We start from the raw sequence: 18682 nt of genomic DNA on the forward strand, positions 1-18682 counted from the left end.
TCTTTTTTTCTTTGTCTTTATTTACTGGTTGAACATTCACAAATAAGACAATTTCAACACCATTAATTTTGAAATACACAACTGTATTTTTAGAACATAATGTCTTGACACTCACAATTTTCACAAACCAATCCCAGTATTTTATTGTAAGAAGTGTAACTGCAGACTAAAATGCAGTTTTATTTTGAATTTCAGGCGAACTATGACCTGGGCATGTTTTGTAAGATTGACCCAGATACTACAGAAAAAAAAAAGAAGTAATTTCTACATGAAAAAGTTGTTCAGGCAAGAGTTTAAAAAACAACGTAAAACCCGTAATACTCAATTCAAGCATGTAGAAATTAAAGCGTAAATATCAACGATATAAAATTAAGTAAAACCTACTCAACTACTGATACTGGTGTTCCCATCATGCACTGGGGCATGAAGAATATATATATGTACACTGTTTTGTCATTGCTTTTGTTGTTAGGTTCAGTAACTTTAGATTCTGTGACATCTACTCAAAATTACACATTTATACTCAAATCAAATGTTACCATCTTTGTCTATCATATTGCCTGAAGTCTCTGTTTGCCACATTATTTCTATTATGTATATATGGTGTCTACAAGATATCTATTGTATTATTTACTTAGATGTTTCTCAGTAAGGCATACACTTTAAAAGCATGGTTTAATTCAGTGTTATATTATTTGAGTAAAAGTATTGCCAAGTAAACTTTATTATAACATATTTTCTTAACTTAAGTAATTATATTTATTTTATATATAGAATTAAGTAATATTTACTTAATTTCTTTAAGAATGTTAAGCTCAATAGTAAGTAGATTTTCCTTGATAATAAAAGGTATGTTGTACAGAGTAGTAGCAGTAAAATTAACTTAAAATCGTTGTAACAATTTGCACTAACACATTTTATCAAGTAAATCCTACAAGTATTTTTTTTTTCAGTGTAGTATAGATCAGAATTCATCCTAGTTAAGCATTTTGTTTTTTTTTTATTTCATTGATAAATTATGCATGAACAAGACTGAATGTTAGAGTTGACTAACATTTTATTCTGTAGCATTCTAACATAAAAAAAACAAAAACAATTAAGATCTTTCAAATTTTACAGAAGACCAGCATGACGGTCAAAATGAGAGTGTCTGTCCTTTGGGAAACCAAAAATCCCAACAAGTCAATTATCCGGAGAGCTGGCAGACATGAGAGGCCTTCTCACACTATTCCTAGTGCCTGCGTCCTCTGTCTTGCTGCTCCAGTTTGGAGGGCCCTGCTCCATGCTGGAACACTGGTCTGGAGTTCAGTCCAGCAGTAGTCGATTATCGCGGCTGTCCTAACAAGCCGGCTTTAGCAGCCAATGCTTCATTCTGCTGGATGTGATATTCCTGGAAGCGCATGGAGATCCTCTGCGTCATTTTCAGGTACTTTTGTAAGCAGCTCTCAGAACATGAGGTCTGGAAATAAAAGTTACATTAAAGTCAAATTCATAGTTGGGTTTAATAATAACTTCACATTTATTTGAAAGGATATTTAAGAAAGAAAGCTAGCAGAAATATAACCATAATCACACACCTCCTCTGGCTTGACCTCTCTTGTAGTGAAATCTTTAACACAATCCATGAAGCAGTTTTCTGTCAGCTTATTATAGGTTCCCAGGAATTCTTTGAACTGCAGAATACAAAGATGGCCAATAAAAGGGATGAATGATTTTATAAATATAAATAGACTGTGTGTATGATTATGTCTGTAAGGTTCCTCTTGCCTGTTTGATCTGGTCTGATTCAGTAACCTGAGCTGCCATACTCACAATACAGTAGGATGCTGTGAATAAAATTAAATAAAATTACTACAAGCATTTCATTAAAACAGCAGACCTCCCTGTTCTCACTGACAGCGAACAACTAAATAATTCTCTTGTGACAGAGGCCTCAGAGCAAATCAGTTTGATGATAAGTGGCTACATTAGCCTTTAGCATTACCTCACATGTACAATTTTATAACACTGAAAATGCTTTTCAAAACAATTGAATCAATAATAGCTTTATAGTAAATAAGATTTAGACAACAAACGTACCAAGAAGCAACAGACATTAAAAAAATAAATAAAACAGTAATGCGGATACCTTTGCTGTCAAAGCTCAGGATCTGAAGGACATGTGAGAACAGAACAAATAGATATCCGCTGCTTCACAGCGGCACTTTCGGAACAAATAAGAGCCCTTATGAATTAAAAACTGAAAACATTTATGAGGGAATCCAATATTCAGTACGCATCCTTAAAAATTATCTATAAAAAAGCTCTTGTTTGGAGGTATATTATGAAGAGTTTAATTTTAGTCTATAACACTTTTCTTCTTTAACATGTAATGTCATGATAAACAGTAAAGGACAACCATCCCTTATTTTGATTATTTAAGTTCTTAATCTGACCATCTTAATATTAAAATATTAAATATTGTAAAACAGTTTTTTTTTTTTTTTTTTACTTTCAGTCTTTTTTATAATCATTATTTGTCTTACAGTATAAAAAAAGCATAATTCATAACCACGCATGTTCTAAAATTCCTTAGATTTAGATACATTTATAGATAAAGACTAAACAACAACAACAACAAAAGCAAATAAATATTTATTTTCTGATGTTTTCCACACCAAACATATTCTGATATCGTCCAAATGGGGGCAGCAGTGTAAAGACTTCTGATACCAAAACAAAGAAAAGACAAACTTTTATTTTGAAATCTGTTTAACGTCATGCCGTTGTTTTCAAGATCACAGTTGTGTAGTTTTGTTGTCGGCAACTATCGACGCTGTGAAAATAACTGGACTTACAGCTGAAGTGAACTGAAATAAAGCTTCCTTTGAATATCACATTAAAATACTACGATATGGAGACGGGATTTAATATAATAACAGAAATAAGAGAGGCTGGTCCAACTTGTTGCTTTTAAAAATCACCTGCGGCGGGAAATTTAAAACGAATCCTGACAACAACATCAGCGTGATTGACGTGTGTCATCCGCGGACATCTCTGGAAATCCTTACAATAATCGTTATGTTATACTGACTTCACCCGTACGGTAAGACGCTTTATAACCGCTTTAATGGGCGCGTACAATGTTGTTATTATTTACCGTTTAAAGACTGACATCACTGAACAACAACCTACAGCTCTTTTTGGACTGTCTTATTACTGATATAGAAGTGGAAATGGACTCTTGTTGTGTGTCTGTGATCAATAACACACACTTAAACGACTCTGCGTCCAGTTCTGATGCAGCAGATGTTTTAATTCACTCAACCAGAGCTGCTTTGGCTGTCAGCAGAGAGGAAATACAGCATAAGAGCCAGAATACAGTTGACATTTACATCAGGAGACTGTCAGACTCTGAACATGTTCATTCTGTGTATGAGAAAGAAATCCCACCTGTGAATATCCCTTCAGCTGCAGATACAGGTAACACCATTAGACTGATTTTAGTTCAACTGTGAGATCAATTAAATGATTAATAGAATAAATTCATGTTTATCTGAATTCAGCTCGACCAGATGAACAACAGGCTGTTGGACCATCAAATCAATTTGCTGAGCTTTTTGACAAAGTGAGATTTTGTTTACTTGGGTTTACTTATATTTGGTTTGTTTCTAAACAATTTAAACTTATCTTGATTAAAGTATTTTATCATTTTTGTGTTAATTAACAAAAGTGTCTGTCACGTAGGCCTCCAGGAAAGAGAAAAGTAAAGGTCAAAATACAGTCATGCAGACAGGAAACTCAAAGTCAAAAGGTAGAATTTTTGTTATATTATATAATCTAATATAATATTATTGTACAGGGGTTTTCAATCTTTTAGATGCAAAGGACCTCAAATATGATCATTTAAAAGTCATCTAAGACCTAATTTGAATATTATAATAATAATAATATATATATATATATATATACACACTACCAGAAGAAGTTTAGTCTGCTCAAAGGGCTGCATTTATTTAATTAAAAATACAGTAAAAACAGTAATATTGTGAAATATTATTACTATATATATATATATATATATATATATATATATATATATATATATATATATATATATATATATATAAAATAATTATTTTAAAAAGTAATTTATTCCTGTGAAGGCAAAGCTGAATTTTCAGCATCATTACTCCAGTCTTCAGTGTCACATGATCCTTCAGAAATCATTCTAATATGCTGATTTGCTGCTCAAGAAACATTTCTTATTATTGTCAGTGTTGAAGACAATTGTGTACTTTTTTCAGGATTCCTTGATGAATAGAAAGTTCAAAAGAACAGCATTTATCTGAAATACAGTGCTTTTGAAGCATTATACACTACCGTTCAAAAGTTTGGGGTCAGTAAGAATTTTTTATTTTTATTTTTTGAAAAGAAATTAAAGAAATTAATACTTTTATTCATAAAGGACACATTAAATCAATCAAAAGTGACAGTAAAGACATTTAAAATGTAACAAAATATTATATTTCAAATAAATGCTGTTATTTTCAACTTTCTATTCATCAAAGAATCCTGAAAAAAATATTGTACACAAATATTTTGTACAATTGTAAACAATAAATGTTTCTTTAGCAGCAAATCAGCATATCAGAATGATTTCTGAAGGATCATGTGACTGAAGACTGGAGTAATGATGCTGAAAATTCAGCTTTGATCACAGGAATAAATTACTTTATAAAATATATTCAAACAGAAAACAGTTATTTTAAGTTGTAATAATATTTCACAATATTACTGTTTTGACTGTATTTTTAATTAAATAAATGCATCCCTGGTGACAACTTCTTTTAAAAACATTAAAAATTCAGATTCCAAACTTTTGACTGGTAGTATGCGTGTGTGTGTCTATATATATACAGTACAGTCCAAAAGTTTGGAACCACTAAGATTTTTAATGTTTTTAAAAGAAGTTTCGTCTGCTCACCAAGGCTACATTTATTTAATTAAAAATACAGTAAAAAACAGTAATATTGTGAAATATTATTACAATTTAAAATAACTGTGTACTATTTAAATATATTTGACAAATATAATTTATTCCTGTGATGCAAAGCTGAATTTTCAGCATCGTTACTCCAGTCTTCAGTGTCACATGATCCTTCAGAAATCATTCTAATATGCTGATTTGCTGCTCAATAAACATTTATGATTATTTTCAGTGTTGAAAACAGTTGTGTACTTTTTTTTTCAGGATTCCTTGATGAATAGAAAGTTCAAAAGAACAGCATTTATCTGAAATACAAAGCTTCTGTAGCATTATACACTACCGTTCAAAAGTTTGGGGTCAGTAAGAATTTTTATTTTTATTTTTTTGAAAAGAAATTAAAGAAATTAATACTTTTATTCAGCAAGGATGCATTAAATCAATCAAAAGTGGCAGTAAAGACATTTATAATGTTACAAAAGATTAGATTTCAGATAAACACTGTTCTTTTGAACTTTCTATTCATCAAATAATCCTGAAAAAAAATATTGTACACAAATATTTTTGTACAATTGTACACATTAAATGTTTCTTGAGCAGCAGATCAGCATATTAGAATGATTTCTGAAGGATCATGTGACACTGAAGACTGGAGTAATGATGCTGAAAATTCAGCTTTGCCATCACAAGAATAAATTACTTTATAAAATATATTCAAACAGAAAACAGTTATTTTAAATTGTAATAATATTTCACAATATTACTGTTTTTACTGTATTTTTAATTAAATAAATGCATCCCTAGTGACAACTTTTAAAAACATTAAAAATTCAGATTCCAAACTTTTGACTGGTAGTATGTGTGTGTGTGTGTGTGTGTGTGTGTGTATATATATATATATATATATATATATATATAATATCTAACATAGATTATTATTTATTTACTTATTATTGTAATCTATTTTTTATTTGCTCATTTACTCATTTATTAGTTTGTTTTCATCTAAATTTGACTTATTTTTTTAATCTTGTGTTTTATTAATTATTGTGTTATAGTATATTATGGTTATATTATATTGAATTATGTTAGTACCATATTATTGTATATATATATATATATATATATATATATATATATATATATATATATATATATATATATATATATATATAATATAATTTATTTTTTTTTTATTTTTTTTTTATTATAAACTATGCTTATGTTCTTTTTCACGTGCTAAATGCCACTAATGTAAATTGATTTGACATTTCTGAACACTGCAGGTGAAGATGTGCAAATTTCTACTTACTCTGCTGATGGGAGAGAAGCAGTTGCTGCAGCGCTCAGGAAGAGGTAATGTCTGCTTCCATTAAGTCGCTCCTATGATCAATCATGGTCATTTTGCACATATGGATATTTCACTATGTGTCTCAGATCCCAAAGTGCCCCTTTAAGACGAAATGTGACCGTACAAGTGTTGGGCCAAGACAGATCCCAGACTCCAAGAGGCCAGTCAGATCCTGCTTTTCCATTAGGAGATCCTGGGACTTCTGCAAGTGTGGCAGCTGTAACAGCTGCTACTATTGCTGCCACAGCACCACTTATGAAGGTAGACATTAGCATTATAACATTAATGAATTCAAAAAGTATTACAGTATTATAGCAGTCAACTTAAACTGTCTTTGTTCGGCCCCTCAGGCTCAGAGTGAGATGGAGGCTCAGATCACACTGGTAACTGCTGAGCTGAGGAGGTTGCAGGCAGCAGAGGGCAGTGTCCCGCCGGGGAGGGCAGCCAGTACTGAGAACACTTCTGCTGGGAGAGCGGCCCATCTGGAAGAGCAGCTTAACATTCTGATCCAGCAGAGACTGCAACACCTGGAGACAATTCAATGTCAGCAGATCCAACTGCAGGTAAAGACAGCAAGATCTCTGTCCACATCCGGAGATGCAGAATCTGACATTTATTTTATTTGTTTATTTTTTTTTACTTTTGTTCTGTCATCGTGTTTTTTTTTTTTTTTTTTTTTTTTTAAATACATTATTGTATTGTTTTGTTTCTAGTTCATTTCATTTTTATGTTTTTGCTTTGTTACTTTTTTTGTTCTATTTTTTATTTTTGTTTATTTCATTTTTGTTTTATATATATATATATATATATATATATATATATATAAAATATCATTTTATTTTAAGTCTTCTTAAAATGATATACAAGGTTTATTGCACCAAAAACATAATTTAGTTATATAATTAGAATCATCTTTATTCATCTTTTTTATTAATTTAGCCTTTAGGTCAGTCAAATGTCTGATATCCTCTGTTATGATATGCTGACTTGTTTATAGAAGTATAGTTCTTTGTTCAAGGCAACTAAGTACCAAATACTGAACAGATTAGGTCTGTGTAATATACTGAACTGTTAATACACTGAACTGTTTTATTTGGAAAAAAGACTTCCATCTGTTTTAAGCAGTCACGTGTTGTTGTATAGCATCTTTGTTTCAGAGACCTGCAGAGGTTTGCTTAATAATTGGTTGTGTTTGTCAATTTGTGCATTACTTTATCATATGCCACAGTTCACAGACGCTCTCCTCTGTCTTTAGAATCGTCTCTTGGGCTCGGCTCTGGATGTTGTAGCGGCTCGTGCGAACACAGACTCGCAGTTCACCCTTCACACAGGCTCTGGAATCACCCAGACAGACTCTCAGCCAGTTCAGATCTCAGGGAGTCGCAGCATCAGACTCTCAGCCACTGATCAACCCTCTGCTAGAAGCCCAGTGTCAGGTGAGTTGTAGTAGATGTGTCTGAATATTTTCAGAATCTATAATGGCAAAATGCAGATTTTGTCAGAGAGGCGGAATTAATCACCATGACATAGAAAGTTTTAGAAATTAGTAATAATATGAGCTATTCTAATAATAGTAAATATTTTGACCTTGTCATATTATCTATAACATGTTATCTATAAATACAGTGGCACTAAGAAGTATTTTGACACTTTTGGATGTTTAAAGGTGTCCTGTTATGCTTTTTTACATTTTCAACTCTCTGTAGTGTGTGATGTTGGTGTTTGAGCATAAAAAAGGTCTGCAAAGTTACAAAGTTCACTCCAAAGGGAGTTATTCTCTATATCAGCAAGCGCTGATTCCAAACTCCCTGAAACACCTCGATTGTAGTCTTCAGTTTTTTTCTGAGAACAAACACGTCACAATATCCCTATCCCTATTAAATAATTCACGACCAATGCATTCACAAAAAAAAAAAAAAAAAAGAGGAGAGGCGAGGCCTGGTTGAGTTGTGTTAGTGTGTTGAAACTCACTCAAGAGGTTGACCAATCACAACACACTGGTCCAGCCGACCAATCGGAGCACACTGTGCTTTCGGAAGGAGAGGCTTCATAGAGACCGGAACTAAACAGAGTTAGTCATTTATTACTCACCCTCATGTCGTTCCACACCCTTAAGACCTTTGTTCATTTTCAGAACACAAATTAAGATGTTTTTGATGAAATCCAATAGCTGTATGACTCTTACATAGACAGCAATTTAACTGACATTTTTAAGGTACAGAAAGGTACTAAAGACATCGTTAAAAAAGTTGACATGACTGCAGTGTTTCAGCCTTCATTTTATGAAGCGATGAGAATACTTTTTGTGCGCAAAAACAAAAATAACGACTTTATTCAACAATCTCTTCTCTTCTGTGTCATTCTCCTACACTGTTTACGTTCAGGGCTTCCAGGTTCTACGTCTGAACGGCGGCTTTTTTCAATTTTGGGTGAACTAACCCTTTAACAATAACCAGGTTTGACTTCATTTCGAATAGTGTATTATTTCTTGCTATTTTTTAAGGTGCCATCGAATGTTTTTTTACAAGATGTACTATAAGTCTAAGGTGTCCCCTGAATGTGTCTGTGAAGTTTCAGCTCAAAATACCCCATAGATTTTTTTAAATAATTTTTTTAACTGCCTATTTTGGGGCATAATTAGAAATTCAGATTGCGGTCCCTTTAAATCGCGCGCTCTCTGCCCCCGGAGCTCGCGCTTGCCTTAAACAGTGCATAAACAAAGTTTACACAGCTAATATAACCCTCAAAATGGATCTTTACAAAGTGTTCGTCATGCATACTGCATGCATGCGTCGGATTATGTGAGTATTGTATACTGTTATATTGTTTACATTTGATTCTGAATGAATTTGAGGCTGTGCTCCGTGGCTAACGGCTAATGCTACACTGTTGGAGAGATTTATAAAGAATGAAGTTGTGTTTATGAATTATACAGACTGCAAGTGTTTAAAAATGAAAATAGCGAACGGCTCTCTTGTCTCCGTGAATACAGTAAGAAACGATGGTAACTTTAACCACATTTAACAGTACATTAGCAAAATGCTAACAAAACATTTAGAAATACAATTTACAAATATCACTAAAAATATCATGATATCATGGATCATGTCAGTTATTATCGCTCCATCTGCCATTTTTCGCTATTGTCCTTGCTTGCTTACCTAGTCTGATGATTCAGCTGTGCACAGATCCAGACGTTAATACTGGCTGCCCTTGTCTAATGTCTTGAACATGGGCTGGTATATGCAAATATTGGGGGCGTACATATTAATGATCCCGACTGTTACGTAACAGTCGGTGTTATGTTGAGATTCGCCTGTTCTTCTGAGGTCTTTTAAACAAATGAGATTTACATAAGAAGGAGGAAACAATGGAGTTTGAAACTCACTGTATGTCATTTCCATGTACTGAACTCTTGTTATTTGACTATGCCAAGATAAATTCAATTTTTAATTCTAGGGCACCTTTAAAATAATTTGTTTTGATATTTCTGTTATAAAATGCAAATACCTTTATATATTTTTAATGCTGGCTTAAGTGTCCAAATACTTTTTGGGGCCACTGTATGTTTGGATATATACAGAATTACCCAAACAAAGTGTGCTGATATTATTATTGTTTCTACATTGGTCCGTTTCTCCTGCAGTCTCAAAGGATGTGCGCCGAGAGAAACAAGCAGGTGGGCATAAAAGCCCTCTGGACGCCCCTGCACCACGGAAGGTCATTCCTAAACCCACCCACTGGACATCATCAAGAAGCACCATCAAACCTCAAAGATCCTCTCTCAAAAACCAAGGTTGGTTTCTCTCATGTATCATTTTCTCTGTTTTTGTTTTATTGACAGAAAGCAATTTGGTCATTAACGGCAAATATCTGATTATTTGGTTTTGCTTCAAGGCCCAGATTTTGTGTGTGCATTTAGCTTTCCTTTTTTTTTCTTTTCAATGCACAACTCTATCAAAACAGCTTTGAAATTATTTTTTAAGTCTTAGAGTGGCATTATGGATGGCATTCAAGTTAAAACCACTTGATGGCAGTAGCGTCACTACTTCATTTTAGTTTTTGCACCATGAACAGAAAAAAAAAAACAATTTCCACTCCTTTTATATTATTGTAATGTAGGTTTTAGATTAATCAGAGGTAATGATAATCCATAACAGCATAAAACTGTCTTTTTTTAATATCTCCCAAAACATTCTGGGTGGTTGAATCTAAAAGCTTTCTTGGCTAATTAAATGCTTGCTTTTTGATTTCATTTTTGTGAGGCAGTATATCTAAATATAGAAAAATGAAACATACACTGCAATTTATTTATTGCTTTTTGTTGGTGTTATTAGTCCTTTGTCATCTATATCTGTTTTTTTTTTTTTTTTCATATTACGCATGGACTATGTTTTGGCAAGTAGTCACAGCATTTTAATTAATTACTCCTGCACAAATTTTGCAGCATATTTTCTTTGGTTAAGTCCCATATCTTATCACTAATTTCGAATGGCATTCATTGCATCCATGGCTACAGGCTTTGGAATCCATTGTGCTTCGCCTCCGCCAAGAAACAGCCTGCTTTTAGTTTCCTGTTTAAGAGGCAACAATGATCAGCTCAGCCCAGAACCTCATGTTCTCAAAGTCCAAAACCAGTAATTTATCCCCGAGCATGCCTTTTCCCTTTAGACACCATCACTCAACCAATCTGTCACTCCTCCGGATTGAATTGAAGACTCGCTTTTGCTTTAAAAAAAACCAATTAAGGCAAAAAGCAGTTGTTGAAAGAGGTGTCACCGCTGAACAGCTGTGTAAATATGAACAGTTCAAGCTGTTCGCCTCAGTCACGCTGTTTTGCTCCTGTCGAAGAGAGCAGAGGCTTGTTATTGGAAAGCTTTGGGCATGTTAGCACAGGCTGACCTGGTAACACAGCTGCTTTAGTGTCTTCAAGTAGTGTGTGTCATTAAACAGGCCGCTGTAGATCTGAATTACCCTATGCAATGTTGTGTAACCGCGGTTTGAGTATACTAGACTAGGCCGAAACGCATCGGAAGAGTACTTGCTTATCACAAACAACATTCCTGATTTTCTCTTTTTCCAATTTGCGAGACGTGCGCTCAGAGATGGGGGTCGCCGACACACGCCCGTCAGTCTGAAACCTGGGAGAATTTTCCCACCTGAATCTAATCCGCCGGCTGTTGCAACCCCCTCGGTGTCTCCCACATGAACGCAGGATTGCTTTCCCAGACGTCGGAGCTTATTCTTAGACTCACGTTGATGGATGTGTGTGGGAGAACAGAGAGTTAATTATGGCTTGCAGTTTTTCAGTGTGTGTTTTTCCTGGAGTGTGAAAATTCTCATCTAAAGCATTAGTTCTGTCTGTTTTCTTATAACCGCACATTCGACATACACTACATACATAAACGATGCACTCCTTCAGATTGAGTATTCCACGGAATTTGAGGTAAATTCAGGGATACTCTAAAATCAGCAAGCGTAAACACAAAGGATTCAGGTTGTGGGTTTGCCCGGGTCGTGTGCATCGAGACAGTGGGAAAATTCTGCAGTAAGATGTCTGTTGCTACTGACTCCATTTTGTCACTTGTGAGCATCAATCTGGTCGTCATGGCAACCCAGCTATTTCAGTGGCAGCGTTGCTCCATCTTTTCAGCTGTCAGACTGTTCTTTCTCTCCATTGAAACAGGCTATTTTTAGCCAACCTTCCTTTTGTTTCTCGTGCACATCATCAAAGCGGCATTAAACACATGCGGAGAGGCGAAATCTGGAGTGTGAAGATTTTGTTGTGTAGAGGATACTTTTATGTTCACCTGTTTATGAGTAATGCACTAGGAAATTAGGAGATGTGTATTAGAACTGGTTTAATTATCAGAACTCATACCTGCTTTGGTCAGAAGGTAAATAAATTTAGCAGCTTTTATTGTGTTTGGGGGATTTTTTCCAGCATTTTAGTTTTCAATTTATGAGTGTATCTGAGCATGTGTGTATTTTAGGTTTTTATTTATTTTTTTAATGATGCAGGTAGTTTTTATGTTATTGTCCAATAATCAAAATGCTAAACCAGTTATTAATTGTAGTAGTATTTCTGATGTTTGACTATAACAATAAAAACACAATAGTTTTTATGAATATTTAATTTAAAATGTCAACAATGATTATTTGTCAGTCACTAGATTCACCTTATTTCCATTTTTAATCACCTTTTAGCAGTTTTGTTGTTCACCTAAATGGTCCTGTGGTGTGACAAATCAGTTTTTAAAAGCATAAACATTCCATGTGGTCATTTTTTTAAAGAAAAAGTCATCTTAAACACTGCATGTATTATAATTAAACAAGAAGCAGGAAAATGTTTACAATAGACACTGCAGTCAGTGCTTGACATTTCATTCTTTATTCATCTTTTTTTTTATTCATTTAGCCTTTAGGTCAGTCAGATGTGTCCAAACTGGCAGTGAAGATAGTAAAATCAGATACTGTAGGTGAAACAGGAGTCAAATCATGTTGGTGGAGAAGCCTGAAGATTTTACATTAAGGGTTATGAATATTGTAGATGCCCTCAACAGCAATTCATGTGGTCTTACCTCATCAAAGATTTATGGGTAGGAATTTTAGCTCGTACTAGACAAACACTATGTCGAAAAGTATGCGGTTACCTTATCTTAGGGAGATGACATAATCTTTAAAATTGTCTAATGTGCAGTTATTTAATTTGATTATATAAATGCTTTATGTATGCATGTATGTTGTTCAAAAATTTCAGGTCAGAAAGATTTTTTTTAATGTTTCTGAAAGTCTCTCATGTGAGACTCTTCTGATCACCAAGGCTGCATTTATTTGATCAAAAATAAGTTGTGAAATTATTATTGTGAAATATTATTATTATTTAAAATAACTGTTTTCTATTTTAAAGGTGCCCTAGAACTTTTTTTTAAAAGATGTAATATAAGTCTAAGGTGTCCCCTGAATGTGTCTGTGAAGTTTCAGCTCAAAATACCCCATAGATTTTTTTAAATTCATTTTTTTAACTGCCTATTTTGGGGCATGATTAGAAATGAGCCGATTCAGGGTGTGTGGCCCTTTAATTCTCGTGCTCCACGCCCCAAGAGCTTGCGCTTGCCTTAAACAACATAAAAAAGTTCAAACAGCTAATATAACCCTCAAAATGGATCTTTACAAAGTGTTCGTCATGCAGCATGTCTAATCGCATAAGTACAGTGTTTATTTTGATGTTTACATTGATTCTGAATGAGTTTGATGGTGCTCCGTGGCTAACGGCTAATGCTACACTGTTGGAGAGATTTATAAAGAATGAAGTTGTGTTTATGAATTATACAGACTGCAAGTGTTTAAAAAATGAAAATAACGACAGTCTTGTCTCCGTGAATACAGTAAGAAACGATGGTAACTTTAACCACATTTAACAGTACATTAGCAACATGCTAACAAAACATTTAGAAAGACAATTTACAAATATCACTATAAGTATCATGTTATCATGAATCATGTCAGTTATTATTGCTCCATCTGCCATTTTTCGCTATTGTCCTTGCTTGCTTACCTAGTCTGATGATTCAGCTGTGCACATCCAGAGGCCTGCCCTTGTCTAATGCCTTGAACATGGGCTAGCATATGCAAATATTGGGGGCGTACACCCCGACTGTTACGTAACAGTCGGTGTTATGTTGAGATTCGCCTGTTCTTCGGAGGTCTTTTAAACAAATGAGATTTATATAAGAAGGAGGAAACAATGGAGTTTGAGACTCACTGTATGTCTTTTCCATGTACCGAACTCTTGTTACTTAACTATGCCGAGGTAAATTAAATTTTTGAATCTAGGGCACCTTTAATGCATTTCAAAATGCAATTTATTCCTGTGATATCAAAGCTGAATTTTCAGCATCATTACTCCAGTCTTCAGTGTCACATGATTCTTCAGAAATCATTCTAATATGCTGATTTGCTGCTCAAGAAACATTTCTTGTTATTATCAATGTTAAAAACAGTTATGCTGCTTAATATTTTTGTGGAAACCATGATTTTTCAGGATACTTTGATGAATAGAAAGTTTAAAAGAGCAGCATTTATTTTAAATAAAAATCTTTTGTAACAATGTAAAAGTCTTCCCTGTCGTTTTTGATCAATTTAGTGCGTTTTTGCTGAATACATATATACACTAGCATGTTTTATTAACACCATGACCTACATTGTGATCCTAACGTGTTTATTGTACATTTTGAAAGCTGGAAAGCTTCTTGTCACCGCTTCCATATCAACCGGGAGATACCAGGAGAGTCTGTCTGCACCCCGCAGGGATGCCCTTTCCGACATAAATGGCAGACTATATTATTAGCCAGTGCCCTTACCTGCCGAGACCTCCATCAGTGTTGATGTGCGCTGGGGGGTGGGTCACATGCCGTGCGTCACAACTTAATAGAGCACAGACATGCTAGCCAGGCCTTCAAATGCATTAAGGTTCTTTGAGCCCCATAATGCACTTAATGCATTAGACAAACCTTCACACCCCTGCTTTTTATGCCATTTCCCTGTAGAGTTCGTGCTGAGTTTAAACTGCATGGGGTTTTTAGGTGTTCACTAGCACTGCGCCATGTAAGAGCTGTGCTCCCGACGGGCAGCAGTCTGGCATTGTGCGTCTGGCAGCACTATTACGAGAATCCGGCCCTTGGTGTGGTGCCAGCTCTATGTTAAATGCTGACTGTTGTTTACAGCTCTGTGTTTGGTGTAATTATAAAAGCAGCAGAATGGATCTCCGTGCAGCCACGGGTCTCAAACTTTACAGCTGATGTTTTGCAGCTGTGGACGTGTGTGGGTTTGACGTCACGCGGCAGCTGGGAAAAGGGATCGGAATCTGTGCGGTAACGTTGGCAACGTCGTATAGACCTGTCAGGAGCTGTTGATTTCATCTGTCACAGTAAACAATCCCAGAATGCAGTTGGAAAAAATATGACCTAGAAAATTGATGACTGCTACAGTCTGGTTAATGAAGTTATTGATTTGTTTTTCATGTTATAATATATGTTTATTGGAATTTTTCCTCTTGCGTGCTATGACATTTTTTTATTAAATTTCTATGACCTTCATTCAGGCATTTCAATATGTAAATGAGTAATGGACATGCTGCAGTCCATCAAAATCTATTTCAAACTGCTTTTTTCAAAAAAAAAAAGAAAAAAAAAAAAAAGAAATCAGTTTTATGACCAAATATATTTCAGACAGGTTTCTAAAACACTCTCCATGTCTGCCATTGGTCCACATACACACACATATAACATATGTATATATAGTTTTATAAGATTTTTTTTTTTTTTAGTTAAGAATTTAAGAAATTAATGCTTTTATTTATTAAGGATGCAAAAGGGGTCCTTGATTATGAATTCATTTTTTAACTTTAGTTGGTGTGTAATGTTGCTGTTAGAGCATAAAAAGTTACAAAAGTCAAAGTTCAATGCAAAAAGAGATTTTTTTCTTTTACAGTAATCATTTTTTAAAGACTACAACAATCAGCTGGTAGGGACTACAGTGAGCTGCTTCCTGGGTTGGTGACATCACAAACCCCAAAATGTACATTAACCCCGCCCCCAGGAACATGCAACAAAGGGGGTGAGGCCATGTTGAGCTGCTTTAGAGAAGAGGAAGAGTTGTTGTAGTAGAGTGTTGTTACCATGCCGTCATTTTACACCAGACTCCTTCACAAACGGGGGTCAATTCAACGCTGGATTTGCACAAAAGATTAACATGATGGCACATGCTAGTCGATGAGTTGAATCAACTCCACAGCAACTACATAAATTTATCCACTAACCATTCAGAAACATCCAGATGCATTCTAAAAGTTCTTCCTGAGTCTCTCCATCAGTGTCCGACTCAGGTTTGAACAATGTAAGGCTGAACACCGTTACTGACAATCGTCATTTTGGCTGCGTGAGATTCTCCAGCTTTGTTGTTGTTGAGCAACCGAAGCGCGAGCTGGTAAAGCTCCGCCCTCTTCTGGAAAGCGTCCGGGAGCAGCAGCTCATTTGCATTTAAAGGGACACACACAAAAATAGTGTGTTTTTGCTCACACCCAAATAGGGGCAAATTTGACAAGCTATAATAAATGATTTGTGAGGTATTTTGAGCTGAAACTTCACAGACACATTCTGGGGACACCAGAGACATCTCGTAAAAAGGGGCATAATAGGTCCGCTTTTAAATTCAAAAGTGACAGTAAAGACATTTATTATGTTTCAAATAAATGCTTTTCTTTTGAACTTTAGATTCACCAAAGAATCTATTATATTAAGCAACACAACTGTTTTCAACATTGATGATAATAAATGTTTCTTGAGCAGCAAATCATCATATTAGAATGATTTCTGAAGGATCACGTGACACTGAAGACTGGAGTAATGATGCTAAAAATTCAGATTTGCCATCGCAGGAAATAATTACATTTTAATATATATTACAATAGACAACAGTTAGTTTAATTTTTGTTATTTCTCTAATGGGTTAAATTACCAGACATTTTACAGCACAGCTTTTTTTTTGCAATCATTAACGGCGATGATTGTTTTTGCATGTCTGCTTGTTCTCTCACAGGAAACGGCACAGAGGGTCTGCGATACAGGAGGCTTTGTTTGCAGTTGAGTCATGAGACTTTAGCTGCTCGTTTAACCGTATTCAAGAAGCCTCATGTTCCCTCTTAGCCAGACACTGGGGCCCGCTGGAGGCGCGCATGGCAGCGCTGCTGTTGTTCCAGTTGGAGGAGGCCCTCCTTATGCTGCCTTTTTGACCTTAAGGAAATGATTACGGTCAGGAGCTCTACTGTTGTTTTTGGAGGATTGAGAAATCCTTGTCCTGCGTATTTATTTAACTTTGTTTCCTTTCGTCTGCATTCCGAAGTGCCGCAGGGAGAACATTCCACTCTCCGGCCTCCTAATAGGGCTCAGGAAAAAGCACCAGGATATTTTACATCTGCGCCATATGAGGTTTCCCCCTCCGTGCACTCAATTTGACTTTTTCCATTTACAGTCATAGGCTGACAAACTGTAAGAATAGCGAAAGAATAACCGCTCGCTTGTGTTCAGAAACGCCTGGCGCGTATCACGTATTTATGGTCCGGGTTATTGGCACAGCACACTGTGTTTCTGCAGAATTGATGACTAGCCGAAACACACAGGGCCTTGTTAGAGTCGTAGGCCTGCAGCAGTGTGTGTTCTGGCAGTGATGAACCGGACTGCTGACTGCGGCAGGTGTCTGTTGGCCAGGCTGATCCTTGCGATATCTTCTCTCTTTGCAGGAAATGGCAGACTTCAGGACCAGAGCCCTAATAACCGAAGGTCTCCAGAGAGATGCGTTGTGCAGTCTGTTGGGGTAAAGAGGTTCACCATGGCAACAGCTGACAACGGCCAACCAGAGCGGTCCAGGTAATAATAGATCTTGTTTTCAGAGCAGGAAGGCACACAACCCTCGGCCTTTCGTGTTTCGGTGCACACAGTGTGTAACCATAGTAGTGGACCTACATAACTACTTCTTTTCCCAAGCCAAAGGAATGCTTTTGTTTTATTTATGGCACTCGGTTAGGCCATCTTGTCTTTTTCGTTTAAATATGCCTTCCTAATGTTCCATAAGCAAGTGTCACTTAAAAACGGACGGAGCATACAAGTGTTTCGCTCGAGTGTCTCTCACCGTGAGAGGCTTACCACAACTTGTCAAAATGACAGTACAAGAAGCAGTGCGTTGATATTAGTGGTTAACAGTGAATGTCTTTGTTCTTGGCCTCTGTTGTAGCAAGGGAGGTTCTCAATAATACGAACATGTTTTTGGATCCCGTTCCAAACACTTTCTCCACTACGCCTGCAAATTCATTTTGGCCTCCTTGAAGAAAATTTGTCATGAGGAGCAAGACATATTGAGTTTATATAACTGTCATGGGGCAAACAGAAGACGGTTTGCAGCTGACATTAACAAACAGTACCTAAAAGTATCTTGGCTTTTTAGATCATACCATGTTTGTTTTTTTTTGACATGTGTAATGGTGTTCTTTTATGTACCTTGGACTACCATGTTAATACATTAGTAAATTAATTAGAGGTTGACAGATGGGCTTTTAATGGCCGATATACAATACCGTTCAGTGGGATTTTTTTGGTTTTGTTTTAAAGAAATTAAAGGTGCCGTAGAACGTCTTTTTAAAAGATGTAATATAAGTCTAAGGTGTCCCCTGAATGTGTCTGTGAAGTTTCAGCTCAAAATACCCCATAGATTTTTTTTAATTAATTTTTTTAACTGCCTATTTTGGGGCATCATTGAATATGCGCCGATTTAGGCTGCGGCCCCTTTAAATGCTCACGCTCCCCGCCCAC

The 18682-nt window shown here is 35.5% G+C and overlaps 2 protein-coding genes across 4 annotated transcripts in view; one reads left to right on the plus strand and one right to left on the minus strand.

The window, feature by feature from the left end:
- Positions 1-1039: 1039 nt before the first annotated feature.
- On the minus strand, positions 1040-2265 carry timm9 (translocase of inner mitochondrial membrane 9 homolog). 2 transcript variants are annotated; one of them, XM_048190921.1, is made up of 4 exons: positions 2129-2265; positions 1768-1826; positions 1578-1673; positions 1040-1459 (listed from the first exon to the last, which is right to left on the minus strand). In XM_048190921.1, the coding sequence occupies exons 2-4, from the start codon at positions 1804-1806 to the stop codon at positions 1325-1327; spliced, it is 270 nt and encodes an 89-aa protein (XP_048046878.1). In that variant the 5' UTR covers positions 1807-1826; positions 2129-2265; the 3' UTR covers positions 1040-1324. The 2 variants fall into 2 exon arrangements, with proteins under 2 accessions (XP_048046878.1, XP_048046879.1); XM_048190922.1 differs by lacking the exon at positions 2129-2265 and adding an exon at positions 2080-2124.
- A 476-nt stretch (positions 2266-2741) lies between these two features.
- Positions 2742-18682, plus strand: part of kiaa0586 (KIAA0586 ortholog) — a 154434-nt gene continuing 138493 nt past the window's right edge. The window contains exons 1-10 of one of the 2 annotated variants that reach the window (XM_048190914.1): positions 2742-3085; positions 3311-3462; positions 3546-3607; positions 3727-3793; positions 6253-6322; positions 6404-6578; positions 6668-6880; positions 7573-7753; positions 9964-10113; positions 17617-17743. In XM_048190914.1, coding sequence (XP_048046871.1) covers positions 3766-3793; positions 6253-6322; positions 6404-6578; positions 6668-6880; positions 7573-7753; positions 9964-10113; positions 17617-17743 — 944 coding nt within the window. In that variant the 5' untranslated portion in view covers positions 2742-3085; positions 3311-3462; positions 3546-3607; positions 3727-3765. Of the gene's footprint in view, positions 3463-3545; positions 3608-3726; positions 3794-6252; positions 6323-6403; positions 6579-6667; positions 6881-7572; positions 7754-9963; positions 10114-17616; positions 17744-18682 lie in introns of both variants that reach the window. The other variant, XM_048190913.1, reaches the window with a different exon arrangement.

Source organism: Megalobrama amblycephala, linkage group LG5 (assembly GCF_018812025.1).
Source record: "Megalobrama amblycephala isolate DHTTF-2021 linkage group LG5, ASM1881202v1, whole genome shotgun sequence".
In the NCBI taxonomy this organism is placed as follows: Eukaryota; Metazoa; Chordata; class Actinopteri; order Cypriniformes; family Xenocyprididae; genus Megalobrama; species Megalobrama amblycephala.